Below are 20,989 nucleotides of genomic sequence, written 5' to 3'. Positions count from 1 at the left end.
ACGCGATCCCAATACTCTGTTGACACTGTGCCAATATATGGGTGTTCATTATTCTGCTCACCGTGGACACACACCGGTGTTTTGACGCAGACTGGGGATTGGTTGCACGGCAGTTGGAATCGAAATTGCCGTTGACAGGGCTACGAGGATGAACCGGCGGCATCGACATTTCGGACTTCTCCTGCAGTAAGAGGACTTGGAGCCAGCACTTTGGGACAACCCTGTCTTTTAATCGACTCGAGCGAACAAACGTCTACGGAAGGGCGTTACTATTGAACTTGGAAGCGTGTGAAATACATGATGCATCCTTTGCCCTGGTTACCTGGACGCAAGCGCGCACGTCACCCTATCGATCCATCGCGTTGTCCAACAAAAACAGCACGAAACGAAGAATTTACCACCAAAAACGAAGGCAGAGCACTCAAGTTCTAATCCCCCCTCCAAAAAAATTGTACAACTATAGCCTGTTCCTATAAGAGACCTCATTAAGACTCTGAAGGAATGCCCCGAGGCGAATATTGCAACCCATATTGAAGCTACACCGGAATGGGTCTGGCCCCGAGGAGATCTTTTTCATTGGGCCGCTGTCTTGAACCGGTTCGACGATATTCTGGACAACATCTGCAAGACCTATGACATGAAGAAGGCCCAGCCAAAAGAATTTCCGGAGGACATTAGGCGCCTGACCCTTGCGATCTTGGGTTTTTCACGAATGTTGCTCGAAAACTGCACCAACCGCAACCTCTACGCATCATACGAGGTACGATAAAAGTGATGCGCATCAAAAACCTCACGACAATGAATGACCTAGAAAGGTTTGGATTTTAATTGTTTGTTCATATCTAATTTTGTTCACAGCAATTGAACGATTTGCTGCATGCGCGCGATCTGGATGTTCTCGAATCCTGCCTGCGGCTGCTGCTCCGACCTGCTCAGCGACACAGCGCTCAGCGATCGTCCAAATCTATATTCACAGTATCACAGGATCGCCTTTTGGCATTGGCGCATTCATGGGGGAATAAGGAGCACGGAATGGATCTCCTGCAGTTGGCGGGCGAGAATGTAAATATCCCGGAGCAACTGACGGCGCTCAACTTTCAATTCTACAGGACGATATCTCAATCAAAACCTGCTACCGATGCCTCCACTGCTGTGTCAGATGCACCTTCGAAGGCATCATCGACATTTAGTACGGCTACTACAGTAAAACCATCATCTTCCAGCACGACTGCCACCGCACAACAAACTCATTCACCAACTAAACAAAGGCGTTCATCACATCCTGGATCGTCACCTTCAACATCCACAACCGTGGCCAGCACCATCGCACCTGCATGCGAAGGAATGGTTGTTATTCACGCGACAAATATCGGTCGATTGGGCGCATCGGATTACGAGATTTTGGCACATTTTGTCAAGGAATACCAGATCCCTGAGGAACATCAGTTCTCACTTTTGAACCGCATCAGGGTCGCCATCGGCATCAGCGTCCCACAGCGCCGCCAACAGCTGTTAATTGTCCGCATCCTAGCAGTTGCTGTCATGGCCCATGTCTTGTCCGAGGCCGTTGTCATCGACAAGTTCCTTACGTTCGAGCCGGAGATCATTCAAAGTTTGATAGAGCTCATCCATCCCGACCATAAAGCGCCATATGTGAGTCCAGACAGCCTGCGAATGCTTTTTGGCACATACGAATCGGACGCGTGCTAATACTACTGTTTTACTGACGTATAGAATCTGCAAACTGTGGCGCTCTTTGCCCTGGATGGACTCGCCCGTCTTCGAAACAAGCAAACCGATGTTTTGACAGCAGTGAATGCTTCTGCGAGCCACGGCGTATTGCTTTATATGCTCAGGAGAGTCATTGCTGGACTGGATTCTGACAGTGGTACGTGATAGTGCTTTATTATCGGTAGTTGTGCTTGCGGGGGAAAAGACGGACACTATTTGACTCATTTTCATATAATTCGATCGCTCTAGTCACCTATCCTCAAGAGTTCCTGGATGCCATTTTTGTGTTCATCTCATTTATCATTGGGTCGCAACCTGGAGGGACTATGGTTATCTCTGCAGGAATCGTCCCGGTGCTTCTCAAGTTGCTTTCTAACAAACATACCTCACAGCTGAAGGTACATCATGGATCAAAGCTCTATGCCTTTTTATCATTATGAACAGAATACCTTGAATGCTTGAAACTGACAGGCGTTTTTGTTTGTTTGTTTGTTTGTAATAGAATATAACGAAAGGTGTTCTGATTCTGGACAGTCTCGTATACGGCTTCAGTGCAGCGTTCACGTCGTTTTGTTCTTCGGATGGTCTCAACATGCTAGTCGCCAGGGTCAAGGATGAAGTAGATTTTTCACTTGACCTTGTGAAGAAAGCTGAGACGGCCCAAATTTCAGATACAGTTTCAGTATTAGGCGCCAAAGGTATGCGAGAAATCATCCAAACATGCTAGGCGACGCTTTTGCACCTGTGGCCTTACTGACACCGATCAATAACTTTTTTGGATTTTAGACGATACCTCGCCGATTCCCTTTGAAAGAACTGCGTTGTTAAAGTCGATGTTCAAATTTGTGCTCCACATGATGCAAAGTCCTGGAACCCAAGAGGGCTTGCGGAATTTGATTGACACCACGTTGCCTGCCACTTTGAAGCATATCATGGAGAATCCACAAGCCTTTGGAACGGCTATCTATGCCCATGGTATGTATAAAACAGCGCCGTCATGTGTATTGTATAGATGTAAATATGGTAGATGCACCTCAATGCTAACGCAGATCGCATTCTTATCATGCAGCCATCAACACTATGGCATCCTTCATTCACAATGAACCGACCTCGCTCACTATCTTGCAAGATGCGAAAATACCCCAGACACTCCTTGCCAGTTTATCAAAGGACATTCCTGCCTCATCGGACGTTGTGTTGAGCATTCCCGAGGCATTCGGAGCAATCTGTTTAAATTCTCAGGGCCTTGAGATGTTCAACAAGCAGTTCAAGCTAAGGGCATTTTTCGACATTTTCACATCGGAAACACACGTTCGCGCGTTCCAGGACAGCGACCTTGCCTCGAACTTGGGGATGTCTGTGGATGAATTGATGAGACATCAGCCCAGTTTGAAGCCCGCGCTGATGAGCGAAGTCAACGCTATGCTGGAAGGGGTTTTGGATATGTGCAGCACAGCGCGGGTTTCGGCTGATGAAAAGTCATATTGTACGCTCCAAAAAACGCGCGCTAAGGACGCACCTTTACCAGGTGAAGCTGTTGACGAAGAAGAAGCCAAGGGAGATAAGAAGGAGAGTTTGGTCCCAATACTGATCGAAGGTGCCACAAGAGTAAGCTTTGTGTACCTTCTTGGCTTGAAGTACTCTCGAATTTTTGAATCTGCTGTGTTGCTAACAAGGATGGTTTTATCTTCACTGTTTTCCATCTATGATAGTTCTGCGAAAGCTTTTTCCAGAATACAGCCAGCACGAAGGATTTTCTGAAAGCAGGCGGAATCGACATCTTGATGAGATTCTATTCACTAGAAACGCTCCCCTATGAATTGGCCAGCACCGCTGCATTCTTGTCTTTGTCCTATCTGATCAAAATGTTGAGCGAAACGAACCCAGCGTGCGCGGTGGCCGCTGTGATGAAGGAGTTGATTAGGCTGCTGGAAAACGTCAAGCCTTTGTTGGAGTCAAACAACCCTAGGTCAGATTTGATACAATACATTGATCTTACAGGTAAAGTTGATGATGTTGCGTAGACTTCTTGACGTTCTTCGAGGAATACGGTCGGCAAAGGATCTTACACGCTATTTTCTACTCTATTAGATTCTAGCGAGGCAGAGATGGATCAGGGAAACAAAACAATCCGCTCCTTGATCAGCCTCTATGGATTGAGTGGACTGATGTCGGACATGTTTTGTGCGCCAACTTTTTCACATGGGCGCAACTCTGCCTCTGTGCTCTCAGCATTCATTGCTGCCCGAGGCGATGAAGCCCTGGCCGGACTAGGGCAACTGCACAGGTATGAAAGGACACTAAGACACCGCCTTAGAACTCGCCTTTATAATTTTCTTCTGAAGCATTGACTCCATGTGCTGCCTACATATATATTTTCGCTGACTTTAGGATGTGTGTATGGGAGAGTATTGTGATAAACCGTGCTCTGAAGAAAGACTGGAATGTCCACAATCCTAAACCCAAGAAGTTGCCAGGTACAACCTCCGTTCCCGGAACAGTGGACTTCTCCTTGGAGGAGCAGGAAAAGGACGACAAAGAGCAGGGCACCTCCCCGACGATCGACCAGCATAGCCCAACTTATATCAACGCAAAGCACTTCAACTTTGTGTTGACCCAAACCCCTAATTGCCTTACGCCGATGTACCAAGGTAGGCATATACTGGGGGTTGAATTTCAGAGAAACCTCCTGCCCTCGCCATAAAGATCTCTGTACTAATCATGGTTTCTCCTGTATCTAGGCCTGGCAAAGATGCTGTTCTATCGGCGAGATGTGGATTCTACTCAACGTGCAAACGCCTTCAAGATTGCTGGCTCACTGTCAAGAGTCCTGCAAGCACACATTTCTTGGCAACGACAAGGTAGGGTACTATGGCGCGATGCCTTGTTAATGTGATAAAGGCACCCCGTCCTCAATACTAACTGTGCTTTGTGGAAATATGTAGAAAAACTCGATATTGCTGCCGACAGGCTGACATATCTCACAACCATGCTTCGTCTGCCTGCATACCTTATGCTGGATGATCGGAATCCTCCAACACTGCAGACGATCATCGTTGTCGCTTTCGTCAGGTCTCATGGACTTGATACCCTTTTTGGCACACTAGATACAATCTGGAAAAACATGCAGTTGGATCCATCAGCGGAGGACAAAACGAAAATGTATGCTGTTGTTGAGATCATCCTCGGTATTCTCCAAACACTCACATCTTCGAAGCTGCTGCACGACTCCTCCCACACATCGATGCTGACTTCCAGAGACGACAGAATCAGGAGAGCGGATTTTTTTGAGCCACACGAGTTTCTGATCGACACCAGACTTGCCATCTTGCCCAAGATCAAGGCGTTTTGGGTGGACCCAGCCCTCCACTCTTGTCCCTCGTCTCTGGTGCGACAGTTGATTCAGGTTCTCCTCAATATCTTGAAAGGAGATGGCGAACTCAAGCCCGAGGCGCCACCAGGACCTTCTATCGTCCTCGGTGGCGCGCCTAACCTCTTTGGCGCACGCCCTCTTGTCGCCGATGCCGCTAGCGTTGCCATACTACTAGACATGGGATTCCCCAGAGCAGCTGCCGAACTTGCCTTGACAAGATGCGCTAACCAGCTGGATCGAGCTACGGAGTACTTGTTGACACATCAGGATATTGTTGCCGCGGCGATCTACGACCAGGAACGCGAGGCTGCTGCTGCGCGTGCCACAGCCAACCCCCTCATTTCGACCAACGAAACTGCAACGGGCGAGCCATCCTCATCGAGTGCGGTGACAGGCGCTACGGCGAGTGGAAATACAGAAACAGAGCCTCAAAGAGATGGGAGCGATGCGGGCGACGCCGAAATACTTCAGCGAGCCCTTGAGATCTCAGTCTCTGGCAATGATATCACGACGAATACGAGCGAAGGATCCAGTAGCGTTGCGGCAGCAAGCCAGTCCTCTGCCAAGTCAAGTGAGTCGGCCGATTCAGTAGAGGTTCATAAGGCTCGCAAGGAGGAGCTCACCAAGGAGCGTCTCGACTTGAAGGCGATTCTTGTGACCAGGTCGTTGGTGTTGCTCACCGAGGTTGACGGCATCATCTTTTCTGTGAGGGACATATTCCTCTTTATGTTCCAATCCAAGGACATCCCTGTTTTAGATACCTTATTCAATGTTACGGCGTCGCTTGGCGAGGAATTCAACAAAGCGGATCAGGAGCAGATCAAGGAACGCGGGGAATTGTTAGGAGTTCACATGCGGCTTTTCGCGCTCTTGTTTGCAGAGGCCAGCATCCAGTCGAAAATGCAGGACTATGCATCAAAGCTGTTGCCACTGTTGATGTCAACCCTGACCAAGGCCCTCGACACGCAGACTCCCCAAAAAGGAAACACCTGGCTCTCACCCCTCCTATTGATGATCGAAGGGTACATTTCACTCACAGACGAGCCCAAGGTTGTCCCTGACGAGACCTCGGCAGAAGGAAAGGCCAAGGCTGCTCAGCATGATTTGGAGATGACTGCAGCGGTTGTGTCCGGATCCGACATGGAAATTCTCCTCAGGCAATGCCTTTCGCTGCTCAAGCAGGATTGCCTTTCCAAGGATGTCATGCTCTCTGTATTCAGGATCTTGGTTCGGTTGACCCGTCACCATAATCTCGCAATCGAATTCTTGAGATCGGATGGTTTACCCATTATGTTTGCGACTCTAAAGCCGGATAAGATTGGTGTTCAGGGCCAGCAGGGTCTTATAATCATGATCATGCGACACATTATCGAGGACACGAACGTTTTGCAAGCAAGCATGGAGAGGGAGATCACGCGATGGTTCTCTCACCCGACACGGCCCCGAACAGTCGAAATCCAGACTTACCTTCGTCACAACAACTACATGGGACTGCGCGACCTTGATGCCTTCATTGCAGGCACTCTTAAAGCGTGTAAGGTGGCAAAGCACGATTCCTCTTATAGGGCTCTGTACCTGAGTTTGGTTAAGCTTGCGGCGCCATCCAAAGCCGAGGACAATGACGACCAGGAAGGAGCCACAGATGACAAGGGCGAGGATGAGAAAGATGACAAGGATGAGCGCAAGGAGACTGATAAGGAACCGAATGTGGATGAGAGTGGTGCTTGCTCATCTTCCACAGCAGCTCTCTCCGCGGCTATTTCGGAGGTGTCAAAAAAATACACTTCTGAGGTTTCGGAGACCGTGATGTCGTTCCTGGCCACCGAGTTGCTCAATATCCGAGTACCAACCAATCCTCCGGAGAAAACAGGACCATCAGGTGACAGCGCCAAGGACTCGACCAGCAAACTCGACTCAGCTTCAATAGCCTCATCCTCGAAAAATGAGGCAGACAAGACGGCGCTTGCCACGTCAGAGGCCACGCTGGATCATGAATTCATCTATCGGTGCTTTCTCCTGCAGTGCTTAAATGAGCTGCTCGTCTCTTATCCATCCTGCAAGGTTGATCTGATGAATTATTCCAGGCGAAGGAGTAGCAAGGATCCGGCGCATGCTGCCAGCAAACCAAAAGCCAGCTGGCTGAGCTATCTTCTGAACGATCTCATCCCTTATCGCGGTACGATCGCCCAAGCAACCAACGCCGAGCTCCGTAAGCAGTCGATCGAATCGAACTTTGCCTCTGGGGTTCTGGTGGCGATGTGCTCAAACAAGGACGATGACGAGGAAAAGAAATCGTCCGGTGACTTGGTCCAAGTCCGTCGGTTTGTCGTGGACGGAATCACTCGCGCCTTCAAGGATGCGATCGCCTCTATGGACAGCGTCGAATACAAGTACAGCAAGTTCCTATCGCTGTCGGAATTATCCTACAAGATCCTAGGTTCACATCCGGTGACCGGTGCATTGCCAAGGACAAATGAGGACACGTCAATCAACATTGTGAAGGTGATGCTGGAAAAGAATTTTATTATGACCCTCACCAACGTTGTTGCAGACATCGATTTGAATTATCCACATGCCAGAGTCCTCGTAAACGCTGTCTTGAAGCCCCTGGAACACCTGACCAAGCTTTCGCTCAAGATGAGTCGCGCCTCTGAACCTGGTGCACCGAAACCCAGGCGCCTCTCGACGCCATTATCAGGGCAGGGCAGTGGAACCGGATCAGGAGACGATGCACCAGACCTGTACCGCAACTCGTCGTTGGGCATGTTTGATGGCACGAATATCGAGTCTGGAGAGGATGGTGAGTCTGGAGACTCGATCAGTGACGAGGACATGTTTGAAGGCGAGGAGTTTGAGGAAGAAACCGCAAGCGACGCCAGCGATATCAGCGAGGACGACCTTAGTGACGAGGACGAGAATGAGGGCGAAGGCGAAGACGATGTCGTCCGCAACCCGTTCCATGATGATCACGATGGCTCTGAAGACGAAGAGGATCAAGACGACGAAGAGCACATAGAAGAGGAGGAAGATGATGATGATGAGGACATCGATGCCGAGATCCAAGAAGCCCTCGATCGCGACGAAGAGGAAGGAGAGGATATGGTCATGGAATGGGATGGTGATGGTCATCGACCCGTCTTGCTTGACCAGGATGATATCGCCGAAGTCATCGATGATGAGGATGACGACGGGGACGATAGTGACGAACAGGAAGAGCACAATAGATTTGTTGAAGGCCAGGGCCATCTTCACCACCATCACCATCACCATCACCATCATCGCTCGGGAGACGAAGGCACTGAGGATGATGACGAGGATGACGGCGATGATGACGATGAGGATGCATCTGACGACGATGAGGAGGATGATATGGACGATGATGAGGATGGCGAGGGCCAGGGCGATCTGGAGGATGGGGATGAGCCGCACCGTAGACGCGGTCGTCACAACCCTTGGAACATGACCAGCACGTTCGTCATCAATGAGAATGCCCTTCGCAACGGGCGCGCTCTGTTTGAACCTCAAAGTCGTCGTGGCCGACTTCCTGGCCAGGAACGTGGATTTATCTGGGATGACTTTGGGGCTGACCAAGGACGGCTCCCTCATCTGCAGGATGATGATTTGCCTACCTTCAGAGCGCCTGTTCGCAACCCATTCTTGCAGGTGTCCGATGATGCGATCACCCATCCACTACTCGCACCGCCATCCAGTGCCTCGACGGCCAACAATGCCAACGCTCATCGGCTGAGAGGTGGAGCACGCATTGGACTTCCAGACTGGCAGATGTTTGAGGAGCTCTTGAACGAAAATGCTCAGCAGTTGCTCGGAAGACTTTTCACCGGCGGTGCCCTCCGTCCAGGACATGGCGGCGCGTTCAGACTTGAGGTCAATAACGATCACTCTACGACACTGATTCCTCTCGACCGGCCCGGCGGCCACCACCATCATCATCACCACCATCACGGCGCAGGCGACGCTCTCACCGCAACCATCTCGATCGGACACGGTTCTGGGGATGCCGCCGGAGGAAATAAGAGCGACGTGTTCAGTATCGTCCATGGCTTTGTACCACTCTCTACTTCGCAACGCTGGTCTCAGGAGTGCCGTATGATGTACGGTGCGACGGCTCAGGATAAGGCCTCGCGCCTTCAGAATCATATCATTAATGCACTTATTCCTGTAGCTAAGGAGGAATCACGTCTAAAGTATGAGCGCGAGATGAAGGAGATGGAACAGCGTCGCAAGGCCGATGCGGAGCGCAAGAAAGCTGCAGAGGAGAAGCGCAAGGCCGAGGAGGAGGCCCGACGCATCAAGGAGCAGGAGGCGGAGGCTGCTAGGGTAGCAGAGGAGCAAGCTGTGAGCGAACGCGAAGCGGCGCGTCGAGTCGAGGAGGCTGCTATTGGAAATACCGGCGTAGCGATAACGCCGGCAGGAACATCCATGGAAGTCGAGGGATCCCCGTCCAGCTCGGCCCCTATGTTCAGTGCGCCTGCGCCAGAAAATGCAACACCGCCACGCCGAATGGTATTGATTGACGGGGAGGAATTCGACATTACGGACAGCGATATCGATGCCGATTTCCTCGAGGCTCTGCCGGAGAGCATGCGCCGCGAGGTCTACAACGATTACCTGCAGGCACACCGACCCCAAACGACTCCAGCATCATCTAGCTCAGCCAACAACAACGGCATTAGCATCAGTAACAATAGCGACATCAGCGGCGCCAGCAGTAGTAGCAACAACATCAATGTGGACTTTTTGAATGCTCTTCCTCCACAAATGAGAGACGAGCTGGATGAGTTGATCCGAGGACCACGCTCAGCAGCAGCACCCGCTGCCCGCGAGCCAACCATGGCAACTAATGCTCCACCTCCTGCGTTAGCAGGAACTTCCACGGATCTTCATGCGTTTTACCGTTCATTCGAGGATTCGGCACAGTCCCTGGGAGCGTTACAATCCAGGCTAGCTGCCACTGCATCACGGTCCAGTCAAGAGTTGGAAAGGTTGTCAGCATCAACAAATCAAGCAATCCGGCGTTTCCTTGACGTTGAAGCATCGCTGCGCACGACGGGCCCGCCTGAGACGCGAGCCTGGCTTGAAGGCCTCTCTGGCAGTCGGGCAATCTTGGCAGACACAGTTGATGATCTTCAGGCGGTTCGCGACAGATTCGTTGCACATATTGGAAGGGCCACCAACACATCTTTGCCGTCAAGCAACAAGAAGATGGCTCTGCCACGTGAAGCTATCCAGCTCGTGGACAAATCCTCGCTCGCAACTTTGGTCCGGCTCATGTTCCTGCCTCAGCCCTTGTCGCGAAACATTCTGAACAAACTGCTTGTTAATTTATGCGAGAACAGCAAGACTCGAGGCGACTTGTTGTCGCTGCTGCTATCGATTCTTCAGGACGGTGGTGCGGATTTGGCGGCCGTAGACAGGAGCTTTGCGCAAATGTCTCTTCGTGGCAAACCACTGCTCAAGACTCCGCATCAGCCCAAAGGCTTGAAGGGATCAGGAGCGGTTTCGGCACCGGCACAGCCAACAATGGATAACGTCCCCAATTTAGTTGCTCGTCGATGCTTCGAATCGCTCCACTATATCGTGTCGCTTAATGAGCAGGCGTCGTTGTTCTTCTTGAGCGAGCATGAGAACGTGGCACTGAAGCGGCCAACCAAGAAGGGCAAAGGCAAGGAGAAGGTGATCAGTAGCAAGTATCCGATCGTGCTTTTGTTGGATCTGTTGGAGCGACCTACCTTTGTGCAGAACTCTGCCTTGATGGAGCAGCTTATGATGCTGCTGTCAATCGTTTGCCGACCATTTGCAAATCTATTCAAGACAGCAGAAAACAAATCTGACGAGGATACTAAGGACAAGGATAAAGGCAAGGAGAAGGCTGTTGAGGGCGGCCCTGCGACGGCGACAACAACAGGGTTGGCAGGCGCGGCGGAAGCTGGTGAGCCTACAATTGCGGATACGTCAGCATCAACCGGCGGTAAGACTGAGGCTGGAGTAAGCGCGGAACCGGGACTCCAGCCTCCTGTGATCCCCGACCATTGTCTTCAGCTAGTTGTAGGTGTGTTAACGGCAGGCGAGTGCTCGAGCAAGACATTCCAGTTCACTCTATCTGTCATTCAGAATCTCTGCATCCTTCCTGGTGCTCGTGATACCATCACTTCGGAGCTCGTGAGAGCCGCTTGTGAACTCGGCGCCGGTATCCTCGAGAACTTGGAAGAACTCTCCAGGACCTTGGAGAATGCCATAAGTGGTGTTGATGTACAGGGAATGACTCTTGAAAAGTTTTCACCGGCTTCTTCAAAGCAGGCCAAGTTGTTACGCATCCTCAAGACTATCGACTACATGTATTCACGCAAACAAACGCCACAAACACCGGCAGCAACACAGCTCAACATTGAGCTTGCACCAACAGTCGACCCGGAGGAAGCGGACGCGGTGTTGCCTCGATCGATGCGTGACCTCCACTCTGTGGCACAGAACTTGAACAAGGACGAGCAGAAAGTGACAGAGATCTATGATAGCCTGAAGTTTCAATCCCTGTGGATGAAGGTCGGTCAGACGCTAGAGCAGATCCATGAACGGAGCGATATGATTCATGTGGCGACGGTGCTTCTACCACTAATCGAGTCGCTCATGGTTGTGTGCAAGTACGTGGGGTTGCGGCCGTCGACACTCGAAATGGAAGAGGATGACGCCAAGAATACCGCCAAGCATGACTCGACAGAGGATCTGTTCTTGCAGTTCACAGAGAAACACAGCAAGATTCTCAACATTATGGTGCGCAACAACCCTGCGCTAATGAGCGGCTCCTTCTCACTCCTCGTCCATAACCCAAAGATGCTGGAGTTTGACAACAAGCGCAATTATTTCACGCAGCAGCTGCATAAGAGAAACTCGACTCGGGACCTGTATGGATCGCTGCAGATGAATGTTCGCAGGGAGATGGTCTTTATGGATTCTTATTCGCACTGGCAGTCGCGTACGGGCGATGAGATCAAGCATAGCAAGCTGAACGTCAAGTTCCATGGCGAAGAGGGTGTAGACGGAGGTGGAGTGACTCGCGAATGGTTCCAGGTTCTGGCTAGACAGATGTTCAACCCTGATTATGCGCTGTTCAAGACCTCGGCGGCCGACAAGTTGACCTACCAACCCAACCGCGCATCTTGGGTCAACCAGGATCATCTGTTGTTCTTCAAGTTTATCGGCCGGGTCATTGGAAAGGCTATTTATGATGGTCGGCTCTTGGATGCCTACTTTACACGCTCGTTCTACAAGCACATCCTCGGACGACCTGTGGACTACCGCGATGTGGAGGCAGTGGATCCCGAATACTACAAGTCATTGGTCTGGATGCTAGAGAACGACATTACGGACATTGTAGACGAGACATTCTCGGTCGAAACGGACGATTTCGGTAAGACGAGGATTGTGGACCTGAAGCCCGACGGACGTAATATTCCGGTAACAGAGGAGAACAAGCACGAGTACGTCAAGTACATTACGGAGCAGAAGCTGACACTGGCGATCAAGGACCAAATTCACTCGTTCCTACTGGGCTTCCACGAGATCATCCCCGCGCATCTGATCAGCATCTTCAACGAGCAAGAACTGGAGCTGTTGATCTCAGGACTGCCGGATATCGACATTGACGAGTGGAAGAACAACTCGGAGTATCAGAACTATACGCAGGCGTCGCCGCAGATCCAAAACTTTTGGCGAGCTGTTCGGTCATTTGATCAGACTGAACGTGCCAAGCTGCTGCAATTTGTGACGGGAACATCCAAGGTACCTCTAGGAGGGTTCCCGCAACTCCAAGGCATCTCAGGTATTCAGAAGTTCCAGATTCATAAGGACTTTTCCTCAACCAAGCGACTTCCATCAGCACATACATGGTAAGCAAGCAAACTATTCTTTATTTTATTTAACCTCGTGTGAGCTGGCCATACGTGTGCTTAAAGACCTTTCCTATTCTAATACCTCTGCGCCCTTTACTACAAATAGTTTCAATCAATTGGATCTTCCTGAGTACGAAACATATGAAGAGCTGCGACACCAGCTGCTGGTGGCTATCTCGGAATGCAGCACAGGATTCGCCTTTGCTTAAAACCAGCCAAATCAAGGACGAGGAGAGAGTAAGAGGGGTAGAGAGGAGGAAGGGGGAAGGGGGAGGATATTAAGATTGAGAGCCAGAAAAGTTGTGCGGGCATGGCGAGGGAAAAGATAGACAATTACTGCGAATGCTGCTCTATTTTTTTTACATAAAGATATTTTTATTTGCATCGTTGATGTCAAGCAAGTTCGCGCACGGACTGCTCAGCCTTGAGGATCGTCACCTCTGCCTCAAGGGACGCTATGCAGCCCATGTTCTTTGTCTGCTCCTCTATCCTCAGCTTACGCTCCCTTTGGAACATCATTTCGAGTTCCTGGATCCTGCTTGCACTCGCAGCAGATGTTGCTATGGTGGTCGCGACTGCACCGAGTGAGGGCGATGATGGTAAGGACGATGAGGGCGCACCACCATGTCCTCCACCTCCTTCAGCGCGACTTAATTCCAGTTTGCGGATTGTGTTCTTCAGTTCCGTGATCGACGCCTTGAATCCTTCGCGCTCCTCCTCCATGGCCAAAATTTTTTCTCGCTGATCCTCCAGCTCCAGCACCAGGTCCCGGAACTCGTCCGAGTCCTCAAAGGAGACCATCTCCTCGAGTTTTTTCTCCTGCTCAATGACAACGATCTCGAGCTCGCGTTTCGCCTGTCGCAGAGAGATTAACTCGGCACGGTTCCAGGGCGTGTCCATCAGATCCTCGTCTTCTTCTTCGTCATCGATCGCGAGGTGTTCCCCCTCCGGTAACAAAACACTAGTAGCATCATCCTGACTCTCCATGAGATCGGTTGCAGGATTTGGATTCGCACTGTCGCCGCCTGCGGAAACAGGCGAAGTCACTATCTCCTTGCTAAATCTCTTTCCATTTGTCGCGCCTGATGGTCCTCCGTCCTGCCAGTTGAGGTTCATAATGGAGGCCCTCTTCTCAATCAAAAATTTCTCCCTCGGCTCCGTCTGCATATCGATCCTAGCCAACGTCTTTTCGATATCGACAGCCTCGCCCTTGGCGGTCTTCTGCAGCGCATTCTTCATCAGAGCAACCTTCTCTTGTTGCGCTTCCAGTTCTGATTGCAGCTGTCGCACGATCGTATCCTTCCTCGCCAGTCGGGACTCGATTTCCTTGGGGAACTCCATCACGCTGCCGTCCGCCGTGGTCTCGACAGTGTAACGACCCAATCCCGCCTGAGCACTACCTGCACTAGCCGTAGCGCCACTCGTTGATATACCACCAGCTTTGGCATTGATAGACTGCGAGGTCAGAATGAGTTTCGTAAGATGGTCAATGCGTTCCTTGAGCGCGTTGCGGACCATATTCATCTCGATCATCTCCTCCTCGTGCTTCAGCCGCTCCCTTTCAAGGAGGTGCGATAGTTCGGCGTGCTTCACCTTGTCCACCCCATTGAGTCCCTGTCCATATCCAGGTGTGCTTTGATCACTACCCTCCTGTCCTGCTGCTGCAGCGGTGGTCAGGAGCAACTGTGCCTTGAGTTCACTGATCTCGCGACGGTACTTCTCCAGCAGGGCCTTATCATCCATAACTTGATTGGTGTGGGCCTTGGTGACAACCTTCTTGACTCGGGCGGCGAATTTGAGGGTGTTGTGGGACTCTTCTACATTGAGGAACGATGGGCTGACGGTGCAGATCACGGAGACGCGAGCGTTCCCGCTTAAAGAGGATTGAAGGATCCGAGTCAACTTTGAGTCGCGATATGGGATGTGTGATCTACATTTCGAAAGACAAAAAAAAAAAAAATCGTGTGAGCAAACGAAAGAACAGACATACTCCTCTTTCAACCTCTCCACTTGTTCACCATGCTTACCCTTTGTCGTCCGTCAGTTTCGCGATGACGGTTCCGAGTGTCAGTAATGATTTGTTGATAAATGCGCCCTCTTTACGTCGCTCCACATCAGAGGAGGCCTTTTCAGATCCTGCGAGATCAATCAAGTTTAGCTGTGAGACCCGTACGGCGCTTGGTGATTTAAGTCCAAGACTCGATTTGCGTTCTGTAGGGCTCCGTGGTGCAGTCGGCGCTCGTTCTCTGCTTTCAATAACCTAATTAATCCCATGGCGAGGAAGGTGTGACCCGGGTTAATGAAATTGATGGAGATGGAGGGTAGCTGGCAATACGCTGATACTCCGAATCAACTCCTGGTGATTACAATTTGAAAGATGGAATGCGATCTGCTGCTGTGGGCATTGTAGTCTGTTGAACTTGTGTGCCTCTGATCTAAGATATAAATGGAACAAGTTGGATCCCATTTTTAGCCTGCATTTCCTTGCAGCATATTATCGAGCCATTGATACTCATCCAAATCGGCCTCGTACAGTCGCCTCTATGAATGATCCTCATGACCTGACTCGGCGTCGTGACAATTTCCTCTCTCAGTGGACTGACATACACTCCGCGCTAAGAATTCCCATACAAACGAAACTAAAGATTAATATTGCGGGCTATACAATGTCATGTAAAGAAGCGTCCATGGGCCTTACCTTCCGGTCCTCGTGAATCCGTAAGTCGATCGCCTCTGGTGAGAGCAAGTCCCGGATGCTCTCATTATAAATCTCCAGATACGAGACGCGTAGCAAGAACTCGCGCTCAGAGTTTTCGCGGATGTATTTGAAGACGTCCTCGACCGCACGAGGCGTGATACCAGGCTGCTTTTCTGTTCCGCTCTGAAGGTGAAAAAAAAGGCGGCGGCATGTTTTTGTATGTCTCTTAGTGATCCGATGGGCGATTTGAATCTAAAAAACTCATTGGTCCGTTGCAAATATATGTGTATATGTTGACCCTTCTCTATGTTACCATGGTCTACGCAAGGTTCATAAAAAGACGGCGTTAGGGATGCAATACTCGATTCACAGCGGAATCACTGAAACACAGCTTACGGCATATGACTTACATATGTCTTTCCGGAAGATGTCTGACCGTACGCAAAAACCGTGCCTGAAAAGATTAACCAAAACAGCAGGTTAGCCCATATTTGCTCTGTCAGCCAAGGGCTGTGCACAATTTCTTTTTAAGAATGCAAGCACGGACTCTGTTGACTGACCATTGTAACCCTCCATCGCCGACTGGACCAAATTCTTGACGCTCATATTGTAGATCAGCTCGTTATCGCTCCCTGTCAGAGCATGGTCTAATAGCAAAGACGAGGACGAGGACGAGGACGAGGACGAAGGAGAGTCCGCAGAAATCATTAGATGCAATGATAACCTTACGTTATGCAATTCAATTTAGATCGATTACAATTTTTTCCACGCTATGATGAATAATGAAGAGCCTTTCCCCCAAAAAATATGCAAAGTAGATAATAAACGGGACTTACCAAAGGCATAGTCAACCGCAGCTCTCCGTTCTTTCATCGCATAATCATCTGCATAGCTGATCCGCGCATTCTCGCGCACAGCCCAGACCTCGGCTGGCCCACCCGCGGCCCTCAGCTCTGCGACGCTAAACGGTCGTACCCGCACCGATACCGTCACATTCTCGGCCGCACGTGTGGACTGATGGTTTCCAGGCTCGGCGGTACTTCCAGCATTGACAACGGATTGGGTGAAGTTGCCATCACGGGTGTTGTTGAAACTCAAGGGCGGGAGGACGGGTTTAGGGGTTGGGCTGGAGGCCGAGGTCTTGCGGGGGGCGGTCGAGGGTTTGAGGGCAGGGGGGTTGTGCTGTGCTGCGCTGGCGGTAGTAGAGGAGTATTTGCTGTGGTGTTGTTGTTGACGGCTTGGGGCGCGCGTGGATGGGACGGAGGAAAAGATGGACGTGCGGGGGTTATTGGTGTGGTGGTGGGGACCGGGGGACGAGGAGGAAGGGGAGGAGGTGGTTGAGGAGTGATGCGAGATGGATGAGTGTGAAGAATGGGGAAAGCCTAACCGGTCGGCTACGGACTTGAACATCGCTGGTGAAGAGTGAGCGAACAAAGGCAAGTGGAGAGAGAGAGAGGGAAATGGAATGCGTGTTTGGAATGAGGGGATGAAGAGTAGGAAGAAAAGATGAGGAAGAGGCAGCAGAGGGGAAAGGCAGTAGGGTGAAGGAGGCGGGCCAAGAAGGAAAGGGACGGTGTGTGTGGGGTAAGACTACGAAATCGGGCTGACACACGCGGTATTCCACAGCCAAGAATCGTCTCGCATGCGCTTTCGCCCCCCATGCGGCTCACGCCCACATACCACACCGCGTCGGATAAGCACAGGCCTTTTTGCTGTCGACAAACGCGCTTAACCTACTGGACTGGCCTTTCGAATTAAGACTCCCTCCCCAATCGCCGATCGCATCCAAACATTTTTGGGTGAGCGTTTACGATCGACAGCTCCGATGAAGGCTCCTTGCAATGACCATCCACACTAACTTTTTTAGTGAAGCAGTGACTATATGGGACCGATGTCTGTGGAAATCGATCTAGCTCTTTATTAGACAGTTTGCGAAACAAATCATCCAGTACAATCAAAGTTTATCAAGTAGGGACTCGCACTTTTGGTCATTGCGAAAGTCTTACCACAAGTTCACCGCAATTTCGCAAGTTCACATTGCACCAATGGGAGCGCATTTTTTTCACATTTAAAAAAAAACACAAGCAGACGCGAACTATGCTTACACGCTTTAATTAAAGAAAGGTGGTGTGCTTGCTTTTAAACTCCATTGTTCTTCCCTCCGTCCTTACTCATTAAAGCCCACAGAGATGGAGCGCGATACAGACAGTGACGCCAGCAGCATCTACAGCAATGACACCGATATCGACGAACTCCACGCTGCATACGAGCTTAATGCCGTGGACGAAGTTCTACATGATGACGATGAATTCGATCATGTTCTATGGGATCAAGAGTTCGACGGTTTTGAGCGCAACCTTTTGGATGCTGAGCTCGAAGGCCAGATCCAGTATGAAGCTGACCTGGCCGCGAACAGAGAGGAGGGGGTGGTTATTCCTGATCGCGCTGAGTATTTCTTTGGTGTGGATGAGATTGGGGCCGAGTTGGAAGACATGCGGCTCGAGGCTGCCAACGAGATCGAGAACGAGGATCATGAACCCGAGCAGGAGCAGGGAGACTTCGAGGATGACAGGAGAGTTCAAGCTATTGTGGCAGGTATTGAGCTAGTGAGAGGGGCTGTTGAAAGGATGGATGATGAGGTTGTGCCAGATCCTGATGCTCAACAGCAGCTGCAGCGCTTCATTCCAGTATTACAACTTATTGCACAGGCGATCCAGGTGATGCATGGAAACTTTGTGCAAATACGGCCCAGGATTGAGCGACCTCGCATACCCAACATTCGTTTCGATCTCGAACAAGTCCCTAGACCAAACTGTCAGCTCTATTTCCGCTTTTACCAGGAGGACATTCTGGAGATGGTTGTTGCATTGCGAACGCCAGAGATCTTCGTCCTTGACAATGGCTCCAAAGTTCACTCTGTCGAGGCGCTTTGTATCGTGTTGCGTCGACTTGCATATCCATGCCGCCTCTTTGATCTCATGGATATCTTTGGACGATCACAATCTATGCTATCACGCATTTTCAACCACACCCTTCGGTTCCTCTATCGGCGATGGAGGCAAAGACTCTTTTGGGATCCCTTCCGTCTCGGCCCCGACAAGTTGGAAGAGCTTCATTATGCTATCCGAAGGCAGAATGCACCATGCCTTTCAAGCTTTGCATTTATTGATGGTACTGTTCGTGCAGTTTGTCGTCCAATCGATGGGCAAGAGCAAATCTACAATGGCCACAAGCGCGTTCACGCCATGAAGTATCAGTCAGTTGCCACACCCGATGGTATCATTGTTCACCTGTCTGGGCCGTTTGCAGGGAACCGCCATGATTCGCGTCTTTTCGAGATGTCTGCCCTTGCTCCGATTCTTCGAGCATGTGCAAAAGGGTATGACAACCGCCAGATGAGTCTGTATGGAGATCCTGCTTATATACTGAGCGACATCATGCAGCGGCCGTTCCACACAGCAGGCATCTCTCCTGAGGAGCAGCGTTTCAATGAGTGTATGTCTAAGGTCAGAATTGGTGTTGAGTGGTGCTTTGGTTACGTTCTGCAATACTTCCCCTTCTCTGATTTCAAAAAAAATCAGAAGACACTTCTTATGGAGGTGCACACCCACTATATTTGCTCTGTCCTTTTTGCAAACATTCGCTCCTGCATCCGACAAACAAACTCATCCTCTTCCAAGTTTCGAGTCAACCCCCCCACTCTTGATGAGTATCTTCATGATTAAACAAGGCAATCAAAACGTTTATATTAAGGGATATAGTAGTGCTGTGTATTAAAAAAAAAAAAAAAAAAAAAAAAAGAGGATTGAATTTAAATCTTTTTTCGAATATCCGAAACGAGTCCGTTGATGTTTTCCATGAGTTCCAACATTCTTTTCTCAACAGTACTTGCTCGTGGAGCCTGTGATCGCGGAGCGCGTCTGTTGATAGGGTTGAAGCGAACAGATTCAGCTGTTGCCAGGCGGTTTGGATTCGAAGATGTTGCTGTGGTGGTAGATGATGAACTTGAGGAAGAAAAAGATGATGAAGTCGAAGAAGAGGGATCCATGGATGATGAGGATGCTGCCGTGGCCGATGAAGTCGTGGGCATGCTCATCTGTCGTAATGACTCCTGCCTGTTGGTATGACCATAAAACTCCTCCAAGTTTTGAGCCGAAAAATCATCCACTGTGCTTTGACTTTGTTGCTGTCTATGCCCGTCGAAGTCGTCTTCCTTCTGTACCAGTTCCAGCAAAAGCTCATCCTGCCTTGTCATAGTCTCTGTGCCGCCACTTGACCTCCGTGATGCTGCCTCTTGTTGCTTGAATTCTTTTTTAAGCGCATCATATCGCCTCATGCAAAGAAGGTAGTTAGCCTTCTTTAGGTCGCGCCCTCCTTGTGTCCTGACATATGCTGCGACCTTCTCCCAGGCCTCCTTCTTCTGACCATGTCCAACGAAAGGTGGGTGTCCCATCATGCCCTCGAGTAGAGTGATAGTGTTGGCGTGGTAGTTGTTGCTCCTTGGTGCGAAACCTTGACATACATCGCGCTTCTTTCTAACCGACTGTTCCTGACTATGCTCCATCATGGTATCCATCGAGGTGGATCCATTGCGGTTTTGGAGAGTGGACTCTCCCTCTTGCTCAGGTTCCTGGGATTGCAGTTGTGCGGGTGGTTGTTGGTGCGAGACTTGGTCAAGTGGAGGGCGAGGTAGCTGAGGCCCTTGTTGCGTGGAGAAGCGAGGAGGATGAGGTGCGAGAGGACGTTGTTGCTGCAGAGGCGCATACGGCTGATGCTGCTGTTGTTGCTGAGGGGCACTCTGTTGCGGCACATACTGCGGTTGCTGCTGCTGTGATGTAAAGGTGGACTGTGTGAAGCTCATTGACGAAGAGAAGTAATGGAGTGACAAACTCATGTTGACTTTTCTTTTCATATATCTAGACAAAGCCGCCTGGTAGCAAGCCAATCAAAACGCCGAATGAACTTTGCTTCTGACCCTCGAGTTCAGAGCTCGAACTCGAGCTTCAGAGGCATAGTTGAGTTTGAAAAAATTCACTAGCGTGAACTTTATTGAACTTCGAGCGAACTCGAGGGTCGAGTTCAGTTTCGCAAACTGTCTATTATGGCCAAGTTGCGTCTTACATACTAGAGAAATGTTTAACAATATATCTAGCATAGGAGGCTGGGACCAACAGGTGGTAGTCTCAGGGGCATAATGCTTTTTTTATTAAAGAACTGGCATCGAGTGGTAGTAGAGTAACACTTTAAACGAATACGATACACTCCCATGGCCCTTTCGTT

At 50.3% G+C, this 20,989-nt stretch overlaps 2 protein-coding genes across 2 annotated transcripts; one reads left to right on the top strand and one right to left on the bottom strand.

Annotated features, from left to right (window-relative positions):
- Positions 1–340: 340 nt before the first annotated feature.
- On the top strand, positions 341–13,377 carry BC939DRAFT_194256 (uncharacterized protein). Its single transcript, XM_051550549.1, has 13 exons — positions 341–760; positions 859–1,653; positions 1,735–1,888; positions 1,981–2,129; positions 2,234–2,429; positions 2,518–2,706; positions 2,801–3,339; positions 3,444–3,732; positions 3,823–4,018; positions 4,123–4,382; positions 4,473–4,592; positions 4,677–13,008; positions 13,118–13,377. Exons 1-13 carry the CDS (start codon positions 638–640, stop codon positions 13,218–13,220), a joined length of 11,445 nt encoding a protein of 3,814 aa, XP_051411378.1. The 5' UTR covers positions 341–637; the 3' UTR covers positions 13,221–13,377.
- Positions 13,378–13,390: 13 nt separating this feature from the next.
- On the bottom strand, positions 13,391–17,607 carry BC939DRAFT_454335 (P-loop containing nucleoside triphosphate hydrolase protein). Its single transcript, XM_051556051.1, has 9 exons — positions 16,546–17,607; positions 16,270–16,356; positions 16,120–16,163; positions 16,023–16,028; positions 15,710–15,892; positions 15,545–15,626; positions 15,379–15,446; positions 15,039–15,271; positions 13,391–14,941 (listed from the first exon to the last, which is right to left on the bottom strand). Exons 1-9 carry the CDS (start codon positions 17,117–17,119, stop codon positions 13,405–13,407), a joined length of 2,814 nt encoding a protein of 937 aa, XP_051411377.1. The 5' UTR covers positions 17,120–17,607; the 3' UTR covers positions 13,391–13,404.
- Between the last annotated feature and the right edge of the window lie 3,382 nt (positions 17,608–20,989).

Source organism: Gamsiella multidivaricata, assembly GCF_025024155.1.
Source record: "Gamsiella multidivaricata strain RSA 2152 chromosome Unknown BC939scaffold_40, whole genome shotgun sequence".
Classification (NCBI taxonomy): Eukaryota; Fungi; Mortierellomycota; class Mortierellomycetes; order Mortierellales; family Mortierellaceae; genus Gamsiella; species Gamsiella multidivaricata.
Note: the sequence above shows the minus strand (reverse complement) of the source record. Positions and strands in the feature narration are given on the sequence as shown.

Excerpts from the sequence above, each read along its gene's own strand:
- BC939DRAFT_194256 (XM_051550549.1), top strand. The coding sequence starts at position 638 with ATGAAGAAGGCCCAGCCAAAAGAATTTCCGGAGGACATTAGGCGCCTG. Across the intron at positions 761-858 it reads ACCTCTACGCATCATACGAG|CAATTGAACGATTTGCTGCA; the intron begins GTACGATAAAAG and ends TTTTGTTCACAG. Across the intron at positions 3,733-3,822 it reads ACAATACATTGATCTTACAG|ATTCTAGCGAGGCAGAGATG; the intron begins GTAAAGTTGATG and ends CTACTCTATTAG.
- BC939DRAFT_454335 (XM_051556051.1), bottom strand. The coding sequence starts at position 17,119 with ATGTTCAAGTCCGTAGCCGACCGGTTAGGCTTTCCCCATTCTTCACAC. Across the intron at positions 16,164-16,269 it reads GGCGATGGAGGGTTACAATG|GCACGGTTTTTGCGTACGGT; the intron begins GTCAGTCAACAG and ends TAATCTTTTCAG. Across the intron at positions 15,627-15,709 it reads GGATTCACGAGGACCGGAAG|CGCGGAGTGTATGTCAGTCC; the intron begins GTAAGGCCCATG and ends GGGAATTCTTAG.